The sequence below is a fragment of the Physeter macrocephalus genome, chromosome 13, assembly GCF_002837175.3.
Source record: "Physeter macrocephalus isolate SW-GA chromosome 13, ASM283717v5, whole genome shotgun sequence".
Classification (NCBI taxonomy): domain Eukaryota; kingdom Metazoa; phylum Chordata; class Mammalia; order Artiodactyla; family Physeteridae; genus Physeter; species Physeter macrocephalus.
Genome location: NC_041226.1, coordinates 12,482,234 through 12,496,656, shown reverse-complemented (window position 1 = coordinate 12,496,656; position 14,423 = coordinate 12,482,234). Strand labels below are relative to the sequence as shown.

Genomic DNA, 14,423 nt, shown 5'->3' with positions numbered 1-14,423 from the left:
GTCAATAAAATTGCAAGAGAGCTAAATGCTTTAAGTACATCTTTAACTCCTGATCAGAGAAACCATATCTGAGAGTGCTGCCTTGCACAGGTTTTGTGGGCTGTGTTTGGCCCTCTGGGTTTGAAGCCCAACCTTTGTGATCCATGGTTCCTAATTCTCCTGCATGCCAGGAACCCCGCCGCAGAGCACCTTAAGCCAGCTTTTCAGTGACTTCTTTCCTTTGTCCTAAGTTTAATTTGCCCCACACCTCTCCTGTTCAGGGTGTTTCCCAGGCTTACGAACACTTAGTGGAAGCATCTCAGAGCATCACTTTTTTGTCCTTCCTCTTGACATTGACAAACGGTAACCCTGCTCCGCCACAAACACGAGCAAATGGAATAAACACGCATGAAAGAACACACTTTGGTCAATCATTTTGGGAGGTGTAATTGTTTTCAAGGAGCTTTATGTGGATGTTTCTAGATCAAAAGTTGTGTGGACTGAATGCAGCCCAGAAGAACCTTTTGTATGGATTTGTTTACGTGGTGTTGCAGATATATATATGTATATATATATATATATTTTTAAGTTGGGGGATGTTAAATTTGACAACAATTGTTATTTAAATATGAAGTCATAAAGTACTGCAGGGTGACACAGCGCTTGGTGCTGCTGGCTTTAGACGTGGCGTTTATTGTCCTTTTTGCTACAGTCACCACTGATGTTTGCCTTGGTCCGCCTCCCTCATCTGTGTTCTCTGCCAAGCCCAGGCTGGACCTGAGCTGTGACTTTCACCGAGGGCAGCCAGAGCACCTCTCGGCATTGGCAGTGAGAGCTTGAAGTATTTCTCGGACTTGTTTGAAGCTACCATGACGCCCAGCACCTCTGTTCAGATGTTAAGCAGACAGCTCAGTATTAACTCTCGGTGCCACATTTTCCCCTTGGGGATTGTTTTTCCTCATCTGCTCTGAAAAGCTCTGTATTCGTTGGCTTCATGTGTCTCATAATAGTTTTATGTCTTCTTTTTCCAGTGATCATAGTATAATGTTTCTGCCTAATTAGAAACTGAGTCACAATCTCCACTACCTATTTACATGGATCTTTTAGAAGATCCTCTCAGCAACAGCATGTAAGTTTAACTCTTTTTCTAGCCCTGAAAAGAATGACTTGAATCAGGCTTGTCAAATAACCCAGTTCTTGGGCGTGGCAGCCCTCAGCTTGAACGTCCATTGCCTTAGTCCATTAGGGCTGCTGTAACACAATACTGTAGGACTTCCCTGGTGGTGCAGTGGTTAAGAATCCGCCTGCCAGTGCAGGGGACACGGGTTCGAGCGCTGGTCCGGGAAGATCCCACATGCCGTGGAGCAACTAAGCCTGTGTGCTCCAGAGTCCGCGAGCCACACCTATTCAAGCCCGCGCGCCTAGAGCCCGTGCTCCACAACAAGAAAAGCCACTGCAACCAAGAGTAGCCCCTGCTTGCCGCAACTAGAGAAAGCCCACGCGCAGCAACGAAGACCCAACACAGCCAAATAAATAAAATAAATATATAAATAAAAATAAAAACAAAAAAAAATGTACTGTAGTCTGGGTGGGTCATAAACAAGAGAAATTGATTTCTCACAGTCCTAGAGGCTGGGAAATCCAAGATTGAGTGTCTGGTAAGAGCCTGCTTCCTAGATGGCCGTCTTTTTGCTGTAAACTCACCTGGCAGAAGGGGCAAAGGAACCCCCTCAGGCTTCTTTTATAAGGACTAATCCCATGACCTAATCACCTCCCAGAGGCCCTACTTTCCAGTACCATCACATTGGGGGCTAGGATTTCAGCTTATAGATTTGGGGGGACACATTGAGACCGTAGCATCCATCTTGAGGTCAGCGGTATGCATTTGCTTCTGAGCTCAGATCAGAGATTATCTGTGCCCTCTTTAAAGAGACGACTGTGTGACAGTTTCCACGTTCTTGCACTATGGTTTAACTCCTTAAGTGAAGAGTGGCAGGTAGAGTAAGCTATTTCTTTTTAATAGATTTCATTTATTTATTTATTTATTTATGGCTGCATTGGGTCTTCGTTGCTGTGCGCAGCCTTTCTCTAGTTGCGGCGAGCGGGGGCTACTCTTCATTGTGTTGCGCGAGCTTCTCATTGCGGTGGCTTCTCTTGTTGCGGAGCATGGGCTCTAGGAAAGCAGGCTTCGGTAGTTGTGGCATGCAGGCTCAGTAGTTGTGGCTCGAGGGCTCTAGAGCGCAGGCTCAGTCGTTGTGGCACACGGGCTTAGTTGCTCCACAGCATGTGGGAACTTCCCAGACTAGGGGTCCAGCCCGCGTCCCCTGCATTGGCTGGCGGACTCTCAACCACTGCGCCATCAGGGAAGCCCTCTTTTTTTTTTCATCTTTACTGGAGCATACTTGCTTTACAATGTTGTATTAGTTTCTGCTGTACAGCAAAGTGAATCAACTATACATATACATATATCCCCATATCCCCTCCCTCTTGTGCCTCCCTCCCACCCTCCCTATCCCACCCCTCTAGGTGGTCACAAAACATCGAGCTGATCTCCCTGTGCTATGCAGCAGCTTCCCACTAGAATTTCTAGCTAGAAGAGCAATTGTAAAATAAACTACCGTTTGCATAAGTTTGTCATCAAAGAAATGAAAAAGTGATAAAGGAACAATGGAGAATGTATTTTTGTGGCAATAACATAACGTATTCCTAATATTTGGCTATAAGCTAATTGTAGACATATTTTAGAACCAGGAATGTATGGAATTACATGATTATAGAACAGGAAAATTCACAATGGTTGACTTATAATATCATGTGTCATAACAACGCTCAATGCTAAGAGTTAAGAAATGAAGCCAAGTATGGAATGAAATTGGAAGAGAAATCTTCTCAAAATTAAGTTTTGACAGGAGGCGGGGGCCTATGTGTGCAAGTTTTAACTGAGAGCTAATTATAATGGTCATATTACGAGTTGTGTAGAAAGGAGATTGTTGATTCTGGTGCCTTAGATACACAGGTGACTGGACTTTTTTTCACAAGTCTCACTATTCCTTTTTGGTAAAGATGATCTCATCAAAATGTAGACAACAGAACCTTTAAAGCTACCCTCTTTAACTGGTATCAAGAAGAATGAGAAATTATTAGTATTATATCCTTTTTTTAAAAAAAAGAAAATTGAAACAGGAAGGATAGGCATACTCAATGATTCTATTGGAATGGACTGAATTTCTTGGCTATTATTTTTTGTGGTGGTTTGTAATTTCACTTAAAATACATTAAATAGGTGACAGTGAAATATTTTAGCGTCTCTAACATACCAGGAGACACCTGATAAAGACACAGTGGCTGGTGTGGCTTCAAACATATGAGGCCATGGCTGCAGAGATATCCCTAATTTCGTTGGTAGAGGTCACTCTTGCAAAGAAAATCTCATCATACAGGCGCTGCTGAGAATCTCACCCTGTTCCCTGATGTCAGCATCACCATGGAGACCTCATTCCAGTGAGGGGGAATGGATTCCACAGTCCTGCTTTGGAAGTGTGTAAATAGCAGATGCTTTTATTGCCTTTGTTTGAATCTCTGCCCTTGCAGAGCAACTCAAACCGGAAGCTCAGAGCAGAGGAAATCCATATTTGTCTGCTGTGATTTTTTTTTTCCCCCCTCCATGTAAGCAGCTTGGTCCCCTGGGACGAGAGTGCATAAAGACAAGTTAATGGGAAAGCTATGAATTCAGATTTCACATAAAGAATGTCAGAAAACTGAATAATGTTTTCCTTGAGTCAAAGAAATAATTCAAACTTGCTTTAATAATTTTTATTAGACGCTTTTTATTATAAGCTATTAATGTCCAATATGTGGGATAACTAAATGGTTTTATCAACTGAAATTTATAATACAAAATGGAAGGGTACATGTTTCTATGAATTTGAATAGACTTGTTTTCCTGAAACTTGGTAGTTAAGAGCCTGCATTTGAATTCTAACTGACCTGGTTTCAAATTCCTATTGATCTTCTGTTTAATCTGGCTAAGTTTTTTTAAATCTTAAAATAGGGAAAATAGTAGCATCTAACTATTGTTTAATAGTCTGTCTCCTTCTTGGCAGAGGGGCTTAAATGTAATGATGTATATTGAAGATTAAGTATAGTAATATATATAGAAATATTCTTGTTGCTGTATCACACCCAAAAGAGAATTTTCATCTTGTCTTTATATCTTCATCACATAATTACTGTGGTAAAACTGAACCATTACAGAAACTGATAAGCAAGAGAATTTAAGTAACTGGTCCAAGTGTATACAATGACTATGGCAAATCTGTGCTCAGAACCTATGTATCCTGATCCTCATTCAAAGGCTATTTCCAGCACATCTGGCAATTATAATCATCCATGTTTTTTCAGATACGGTGGTTATGGTATCATGCTAACCACCACCAGGGATAAAGTCGGATGCAATAAATGGAATGTTTATATTTGGGATTAGATTTTCACATAGTAACCGAAGTGTTAGGTAACAACTGGAAATTAATTGATGAACTATTAAGCCTTGTGTGCCATAAACTGACTACCTCTTTTATGAATTGTATACAATACATCTATAATTTCTTTTCTAGTGTAGGGACATTTCAACAGAGGACACTTTTCGCAGAGGAGTACAAATCTCCGGGTCCCACAAAACTAAAAGTTGGTGACAGACCCCGAGAGGCCCCGATTAAGATAATGGTTCATAGAACTATATATACGTGTGGAAGCAGGTAAACATATTTGCAGATGACTGTCACAGCATCATTTCAGTGGAAACTTGATGGAAATCAGAGGCATGAACCCAACTTCTTGTTAGCAACTTCTACAAGCTTTGCACCAATTCCCTGATACTAATTCAAAGTGTGCTTTGCACCAAGATAATTATACCAGTAGAACCCCTATTCTCAAAGTGAGAAGGGGGCGCCCATGTGCTGCATTCGACCCAAATCTACTTAGAGAAGAAGGCTGCTTGTTGTGCCCCGGAGTTACATACTAAGTTTTTAAAAAATGTTTTATTTGTTTATATTAGGTATACGTTTAATTTATACTTATTTGGAAGGAAAACTATATTGGGGCTAATAAAAACAGCTAAAATTTATTGGGGGTTTATTCTCTTCAGATTCACAGTCGAATTCTTAAAACCACAGTATGATAAACGGAGGCACAAAGAGAGTAGCATCTACAGGGCAGGGCTGGGTTAATGCAGAGCCCGGGCTTTGACGACAGGGCTGTGCTCTTGGGAAACGGTGCCAGAGCAGATGTTCCCACTGTGACACAGAATCGCACTCAGGGAGGCACTGCTTCTGCCCAAAGTTTAGGCTCTTTAGAAGCAGGGTTTCCTGACTTGCTCGAGTCAGTGGTAATGGCAGAGCACGAGCTGCACCCCAGCCGCCTGCCTCCAGACCCATGACAAACCGCTGGAAGGTATTGCAGGTTCCTCTCTGCTGAATTACTAATTCACCACAGTGTGTTAGGAGTGTGAGTCTGTGCACATATGTGCTGGAGATGAATAGGGGAAGGATGAGGGCAGTCATATTCTCAAGGCCTGGCACGGTGGCTGGCAAATAATAGGTGCCCAGTGAACATTGACTGAGTGAAGGTTAGGTGTTCGGAGCAGGGGCGAGTCACTTTGGATTGGAGCGGATAGAGAAGATAAGGCTTGGATCTTCAACTGGCTTTGACTCATAGGAAGGATTTGAATAGGCGAAGAGTTGGTAGGAAGGGGGCACCTAACGGGGAAAAAAATCATGCCAAAGCCACACACGCACAGGAAGGAAAAAGCCCTTTCCCCAGGAGAATAAGTAAAGCAGATAAACTGGAACGTGTTTGAGGTTGGAGCATCGTACTTAGATTTATCTCTCCATCCATCCATCCATCCATCCACCCACCCACCCACCCACCCACCCACCCAGTGCTTATTAAGTATCAGGCACCATGTCATGGGTAAACCTACCGTAGACTTGAAAGATAGGTTGGAACCAGATTTTGAGGAGTCTGGAATGCCAAGCTCAAAGATGAAGTTTAATTTGATGATAAGCCATTGATGCTTTTCTGAGCCATGGAGGGAGATGGTGAAAGTTTTCTGAGGAGAAGGAGATTAAGAGAATTAAATAGGACCGGTGGGAGAGAAAGGAGATGGGAGTGAGAAAAACCACGAGAGGGAAATGCTAAGGTCCACAGGTGAGAGGCTAAACTCTGGACTGATGTGGTGATGGGGGTGAAGAGGAGGGGCAGGAAAGGCCTGGGTTTGGGAGACGGTACAGAGGCAGCATCTGTGGCCATGGAGACAGTGGAGGTGGGTGTATGCTGGCAGTACCAAGTCTTCTGGGGGCAAGAGAATGATGGTTAAACAGGAACAGGTTGGACTTTCTTTCCTCAAACTTCTTATCTCTGCCTTTGCGTCTTCCCTGGATCTAATCTTGATGGATGATTCCAACATCTGATACCTACCAACCAGAGAGTTCATGAAAGAATAGGTCAACTCTCACTATCTTGTAGCAAGGAGCATGTTTTTTTTTAATCCATAAATGGAACTTATTTCTCAAAGCTGGTTGCCACGCTGACTTTGGAGGACCTCAAACTTAAAAAGGAATAACAATGTGTAAATATATAAAATCAGATCATTATGCACAACATTGGTTTTACATTTCTCTATCTTTTCTAATCTTTTGATATCAGAATGTACGCTAATGCCTAAAGGAAAGTTCTCGAAGTATATTGGCCTAGAGAAAAGGGTTATAAATCTTCCTCTGTTATTCTTTATTGTTAGATGGAATACATTTACAGCTACCTCAATATCAGTGATAAAGAGTGAGAGCGCGGATAATTGAAGGGCATAGATTATCCTGAATCCATATTCATTGTAACCTTGTGTTTAAGCCTCTGCTATCAACTGTTTTACCAAGGCTTCTAACAGGGAGCAGTTTTATAAATTTGCATGTGATCTACTGACCGTACCCACTTTCTCTGGTGGGGAGGTTGTGAGCAGGGAAATGGCTAAACGGTGCCAGAGCAGAAAGCATAGAAAACATCACAGTTTCTGACAGTTGAACAAATTCTTGATTTTAGTCACTGAAAATTGAGACGTAAATGAATACATGTTGCTTGGCATTGAAAGGACTTTTCCCTTTTTTTGTGCTGAGTGATGACAGTTAGTTTTCCTTAATCATCGCTGCGTTCCTTTTACGTTCTTGGAATCCTGGAGTTGGAAACAACATCAAAAGTTCATCCTTTTTCAGTTCCCACTTGCCAACAGAATTATACCTAAACTGTGCAGGCTGCATCATTGTCTGTTCCGTTCTCTGAGTCTGAGTCTGGGAGGCTGGTCATGGGCTTATGATGGATGGGAGTTGGCTGGCAACCTGCTTATAACACGCTATAGTTTTGATAGTTATTTGTCTGCTTAGCAGTGGCATAAAATAGGCACCAGTAGATGAATGTCTTGTCGTTGGCTCTCTGATGCTCTAAAATGCAAATGATGGGACTGTGAGGAAAGAAAGGACAGTTTCTTTTGGAAAACAGTACTTTTCATCCATCAGAGCTTTGTCATCATAAAGTTTGGCGCAAAGCCTGGCACAGAGTAGGCCCAGCATAAATGTTTACATGGTTTAAAAATTAGCCAATAAATATTTATCAGCTAGAGAAACATGGCTGCTCAGGAGGAGGGTAAGTAACTCTTATTTCCTTTGTGTGTTCTTTTCACTTATGGCTGTCAGCACGGTACCAAAGGGACCCTGTCAAACACGAGTCCATACCAATGCGGGTGAGAAGAGTTCCAGAATCAAATAAGTCTGGGAAACACTATATTCTTCTATCATCTCCTCTTTGGAGTTGCAGTGTACATTAGCACACTAAGGGTTTTGAGAAGACCAGAAATAAAGAAACCTGTTTATACTGGTTAAATGTTTCCCAAATCTCTTTGGCCATAGGACCATTTTGGGCACAAATGGTACTAATCATTCTCACTTTAGGAAATACTGCTTTTTTAGGGTTAATTCACATTTTGCTTGAAAAAGCCACGGTTTCCCATTCTTTCTCATTTTTGAATGCATGTGTGCTGTATGCTAATGGACATACAGTTAGCACAATATGGACTTCTGCACGTAAAATGACGACGGCCTATGTAGGGTTGGTGGGGATGATACCCACGCTGATAAAGCTGGGGTGAGGAGTGCTGTGTCATAAAGGTAAAAATGAACAAGGTCATGGCTGGAATCTGACAGGTCAAACTGTTAGAGAAATAGCATTCTTAAAACCTCAGCCAAGCGATTATTTGGAAATGAGAGATTATTTGAGAAAAGCTGTCTAAAGCCTCCACAGCATTGCATTTGGGACTCTAAAGTGTTCTCCCAACTTATTTTGGAAGTCCTACAGCATCTTTGACTTGCCAGGGTCATGCTGCAGGAACTGACAAGGAGCAGAACCCCACAGGGGCTCTGTGGGTGAAGCTACCAACAGGTAAGGGAGGGGCTCGTAGGAAGCACAGACCAAAAGCACCTCACACGTCAGACACAGGGAAGCTTGTCTCTGGTCCTTAAATATCCAAGGGAAAGTGCAATAGATAAATAAAGTCGATTTCATGCAGCTCTGAATGGTGCCTTCAACTGACCGCTTTACAATCTGCTCCAAGCAGTCAAAGAAAATTGAAAATAGATAGAAATCAGCGGTGTGTCCGGTGCCTTCTGCTGGCATTGTACGTACTGTGAACAGAAAAAGTATTACACTGCACGTCCACGTATCCACAGACAGAGAACAAGAAGCTTGAAAATATTCACCTGGACCACATTTACTTGGAAAGCGGCATTTAGCTCTCAAAGTTCGTATTGGAGAAGAAATTGAATAAATATCAAAAAGTTCTTTAAAAACTTTCCCTTTGTGTGACTACAAGCTGGGGAGCCCACAGGAGTGTTAAAGTTTAGCTTAGCTTGAGTGCAGGGCATACAGTTCCTCCGTATCTAAATCTCAGAAATAACTGACTTTTTCTATTATTCCTTGGATGAAGGGTACCATTTTTTGTTGTTGTTGTTTTAGCTAGAGGTAGAATGGGTCTCAAGGAGATTGTTATATTCTTGTTAGGATGTAAATATTCTTCTCCATTTGCTACCCCAGTGATCATCGTGTGTATGGCAACTACGGCATCAGTTACTAGAAAATGTATTTGTTGCTAAAATCAGATGCTGACTTTTATTGCTATCAAGGACTGTTACATTCGGAAGAGTGAAGGAGCGCTCCTTTTCCACATGTTGCTGCATCCTCTCTGTTATGAAAATAAAGGGTTCTTACCTCATATCCTATTGATATATCAAGTAATAAATGTGACAGTTACCGGTTCTGTTTTCCTTATCCCGTCTTCCTGCACCACTGAAACGGAACAAGTTTCTTACTAGTAACAGATGCTTGAAACCTTCTTTTGAAATTCCTCTGGAGAAGCTGCCCTGTTGATTCCATTAGATGGGAAGTGGCTTTATGCAGATGTCCACTTGCAGGGATGCATTGTTGTAATTGCTGTTCTGCTGACCCCTTGCTGAGTGCCATGCTTTTCTCTTGTAGGTGATGTGCCTTCAGGACTTTTTTGGTGACGATGACATTTTTATTGCATGTGGACCGGAGAAGTTCCGTTACCAGGATGATTTCTTGCTAGATGAAAGTGGTAAGGAAAAAAAAAAAAAAGTTCAAAACCAGGGGAAATTTGAGGCAGCTTTCCAAAATGAGCTGCACCAGGCCAAGATTATGTCAACTCAAAAGCTACCAAATCAGTTTCAGATCCTCAACCAACATGGCTTTTCCATATCTTGAATTTCTTTGATTTTTTTTAATATAGAAAACAGATGAAATGATAATTGGAAAGGTTAAATCATTTGAAGGGTAAATTACCAGTGGCTAATTTATAACCATTTCATAACTAAATTGATGTTCTATAGAAAAATCATGGTGCAGATTTCTACATTTTTAATTATATATTTTTGTCAAAATGCGCAGTTGAAAGATGTGTAACATAAAATTATTGAGTATATGTCTAGACTCAGCTTTCGCATGGCCTCCTTTATCCTTTAGGTCCTAACTGAGAAAGATGGTTTCGTGTCCTTTTCCTTTAAATGCTTCAGAATTCGTATGTCATTAGAATCTGTGAAGGATCAAAAGAGAGGAGGGAAGCTTCCTTTCCATTTAAAATGGAATGTGATTTTTTTTTTTACATTTGTTAGAGGAGGACCAGTTGATAAAGAGGGAAAGGTGCATCTTAGCAAATGAATGTGAAAGGTTATAACTTCATGGATGATGTTTTTTGATACCATAAATCATCTCAGAATCTTAACAGCATCACAGGGAAGATTATTGCCCTGAACGGAGACCTTTCCTTGATCATATTACTTCTGGTTTAATTAGGGACATAGTACATATTTATTGACAATTCAAACTGTTGCTAGTTGGAAATACTTTTTGACGTGATAGTGAATTTCTTGCTTAGATGAAGGCATATAAATCAGTGAGTTTTTGAGTGAGTGGCTGGGAAATACTGGAGCTTCAATACAGCTGATGTACATTCACGTAGAGTATCCACGTATCACGTAGAGTTACATGCATTTAAACACACTACAATTATTTCGTCATTTGAACATGACTTAGGGTATACAGGGAGGGATGAGAATAAGAGAGATTGTCCCTTTGTCATGAAAACTTTAAATGCCCAATAATAGTTTGTATAGATATATCCCTTGAAAAGATTTAAGTCATTTTGGTTGAAAGGGCTTAACCGGAAGAGTGGTTTGGTGTCTCTTTCCCTCTAAATAAGTTTCCTCTAAATACCTTCCGTCTTTATCTCTGATAGACTATCCTTGGGGGCACAGATTTATGTACACCTATCACACATATAATGTCCTCTGGGAGGGCCTTCTTCAGGATGAGACAGCTTTGCCATTGTGCAAAACAACTGAATGTTAGGTCAGGCAGAAGAGCCGGCAGCACCGTTTTGAGAAAAATAAACTGCCTGGACTTTCGATTTAAAGAAAATAGCTGTTTCTGATGGAATGGTCTGAGAGACCAGATGCGTTCTGAAATGAGAGTTTCATTTGTTGCTTTGATACGGAAAGCAGCCTGTCAGACTCGAACTGGAAGACAGCTCAGTTTCAAATCAGCAGAGTTGGCCTGGGGTTCCTTAGCCCTCCATCTCTACCCAGCCCCCAGGTAGACTTGGGACTTCTCCCCCACCCTGCCTTGCTCGGTGTGGCCTTGGGGCTGGGCTTTCCCTCTTGACAACGTGCTCTCAACTCAGAACGCTGCAGCCTGCTTGTGTTCATCTGCGGTGGTGGGCAGGCAGGCTTTCTGAAAAGTACAACAGAAAAATCCCTTGTACTCTCCCTTTAGAAACCTTTCTTATTAATAGGAATGCATATATATACACACATGCACACGTGTGCACGCACACACACGCATCAAGGGATATTGCCCATCACATATGGCTTGGCCATTTGAAGGACCACTTCAAACTATTTTAGTGAGAAAGTGAGAACTTCACATCCTTTCCTGGGATGAATATACCCTAAGCATTTCTTGGTGTGAAATTCATTTGCTGAGTAACAGTGTCCTCCCCCATCCTCAGAGAAACATGTGGATTGGGGGAGGGGGTAGAAAGAAGTCTAAATTGAGATTTTTACTTCCTTGGATGAACCTACCCTGAGACTAAATTCACACGTTGACAACTGCAGTTTCCCTGTAGCTTGTACGGCATGTTCTGGTGCTAATGTATTAACATTTGAATCTTTTCTTATGTGCTCTGAGCATGATTTAGCCCAGCTTATTTGTACTTGCTGAATGGTATTTGCACGTTGAGGCTTCATTTGGCCTCTTCCATAGTAGCTTCCTAAAAGGAACGTCAGCAGGGGGCCCAGGAATCTACTGAATTAATACTGGCGCGGGGCTGTGCTTGATTTAATGGCGCCAAGAAGCGGTCCTTCGCCACAAGGCAGCACTTTTATTTTATCTCTCAAAATTAACCCAGCTCCCAGTGTGTTCAGGATTAGCAATAATACATCCCCCTAATTACTGCTGGGAAAGCTTCTGGAGGTGGCTCTTAAGGTCTTTGCAGTGAGGTGTTCTGCCATTACAGACGTTTATCTCACGGGGCTACAGTAGAGCCAGATCAACATTAGAAACTGCAAGGGAGCCTCCTTCTTTCCCTGTTTTCACATGGGGAAAAAAAAAAAAAAAAAAAAAAAAAAGGCTTCCTTCTTCCAGCTCCAAATGTAACCATTTTAGCAGTATCGTCATCAGTCACTGGATTCTTAGCACCTTCTACCGTGGTGGACGCAGCACGATATATAGAGACAGACAGGCCAACAGATCCGTCCCCTGCCTGGCTTGTGGTCTAATTTAGAAATGATGAAACATAGTCAAGGGAAATGCCAAATTGGAGACAGGAAGCTTCCCATGGTTTTGCTTGTATATTGATGATAAACTGATGAATTTATGATCTGCTGCCATTAAAAAGTGAATGGATTTTGTTGAGAAATGCCTGCCTCTTACCTGGGAGGGATAAGTAACTCCTTGGTGAGGAGCCTGTCACAGGCTGTCACCTTCTGTTTACCCCCCAGCCTCAAAACCAACACCCTCAAACTCACCTGACCAGTTTCTTCACCAACTTACTTCACCCCTGCCAGGCCTGACACCTGCTCAGGCGTTGAAACCTCACCCGTCCTTTTTTTTTTAAATTTAATTTAACTTTTTAATTGAAGCATAGTCGATTTACAATGTTGTATTAATTTCTGCTGTACAGCAAAATGATTCAGTTATATATATGTGTGTGTGTGTGTGTGTGTGTGTATACATTCTTTTTTATATTCTTTTTCGTTATGGTTTATCACAGGATATTAAATATAGTTCCCTGTGCTATGCAGTAGGACCTTGGTGTTTATCCATCCTCTATATACTAGCTTGCATCTGCTGATCCCAGACTCCCACTCCATCCCTCCCCCACCCCCTCCTTCCCCTTGGCAACCACAAGTCTGTTCTCTATGTCTGTGAGTCTGTTTCCGTTTCGTAGATCAGTTCATTTGTGTCATAGTTTAGATTCCACGTGTAAGTGATATCATGTGGTATTTGTCCTTTCTGTTCATCCTCTCTGCTCGTTTACCAGTTCCCGAGTGTCCTTGATTCCAGTGTCAATGAACATGACCTCGCGCGTACATATTTTTGCTTAGGTGTTGTATTTGCTTTCTAGGGCTGCTGTAACAAAGAACCACAGTGGCTTAACACAACAAAAATTGATTCTCTAACAGTCCTGGAGGCCAAAAGTCCAAGATCAAAGTATTGGAAGGGCTGTGCTCTTTCCGAAGGTCCTAGGGAAGAATCCTTCTGTGCCTCTTCCTAGTTGCGGATGGTTGCCGTTAATCCTTGGTATCCCTGGCTTGTTGTAGCATCACTCTCGCCTCTGCCTCCCTCCTCACTTGGGCTTCTCTGTGTGTCCAAATGTCCCTCTTCTTATCAGGACACCAGTTATTGGATTAGGGTTCACCTAATCCAATAAGGTCTTGACCTTATTGTCAAGATGACCTCACCTTAACACGATTACATCTGCAGAGATTCTATTTCGAATAAGGTCACATTCACAGGTACCAGGGTTAGGTCTCTGACATATCTTTTTTTGCGGGGGGGGGGACACAAATATTGTTTGGAGTTGTCCAGATTTTATCTGAACTTGAGTTACAGGTAAACTCATTTTCCCTTGTTTGTTTTGTCCTGTCTTTCGATTTGCACAGTTATAGCTTTATCGTAATTAGAGTACATAAACAACAGAGCTGTGATAAGGCTGCCTCTCTCCTTACCTTTCATAGGTAGGATCACTCACCAGGGGGACCAGAGGGATGGGCTGAGAATTTCAGCAATGCACTTGACAGAGCCCCTCTTGAAATCCCTTCGACTAAGGTGAAAATGTACGGTCTGATGGATCGAGGTGGTTGTGTTTTTAATGGATCGAACTGCCTCGTCCAGAAAGTGTCAATACTGATTTATAGGTGGAATATGCTGGGAGAGATCTCTGTTAGAATTGGCCCCATAAGGTCCCTGAAGGGAGGGGCCGTTTGTTGGTTGAGAGTCACACCCCGAGGTTCTTCCTTGGATTCTGTATAGTTTAGCATCGTTAGAGATGCCCGTGTGAGAAAGTTGATGGTGTGTGGGTGAAATCATCTGGGAGGGGAACTAATATAGTAGAAGTAATATAGTAATATATTGGAATATATTAGAAGTAATATAGTAGAAGACAGATAAGGATCCACAGAATTTTAACAGGATGGATTGTATCTAGGAAGATAAAGTTGAATTGGCAAAAACAGGAAGTAGAGCTCTTGGGATTTTTTTTTTATTATTATTTAAAAAAAAGCCAGTGCTACAAGCTTGGTTAGGAGCAATGTATTTTAACAGTAGCACAG

At 41.9% G+C, this 14,423-nt stretch overlaps 1 protein-coding gene across 4 annotated transcripts in view; it reads left to right on the top strand.

The window, feature by feature from the left end:
- The window catches only part of DCLK1 (doublecortin like kinase 1), a 334,804-nt gene that overhangs the window by 166,737 nt on the left and 153,644 nt on the right, over positions 1-14,423 (top strand). For all 4 annotated transcript variants that reach the window (XM_028497940.2, XM_028497941.1, XM_024125852.3 and 1 more), the window contains exon 4: positions 9,553-9,652. In XM_028497940.2, the coding sequence (XP_028353741.1) occupies positions 9,553-9,652 (100 nt within the window). The remainder of the gene's footprint in view (positions 1-9,552; positions 9,653-14,423) is intronic.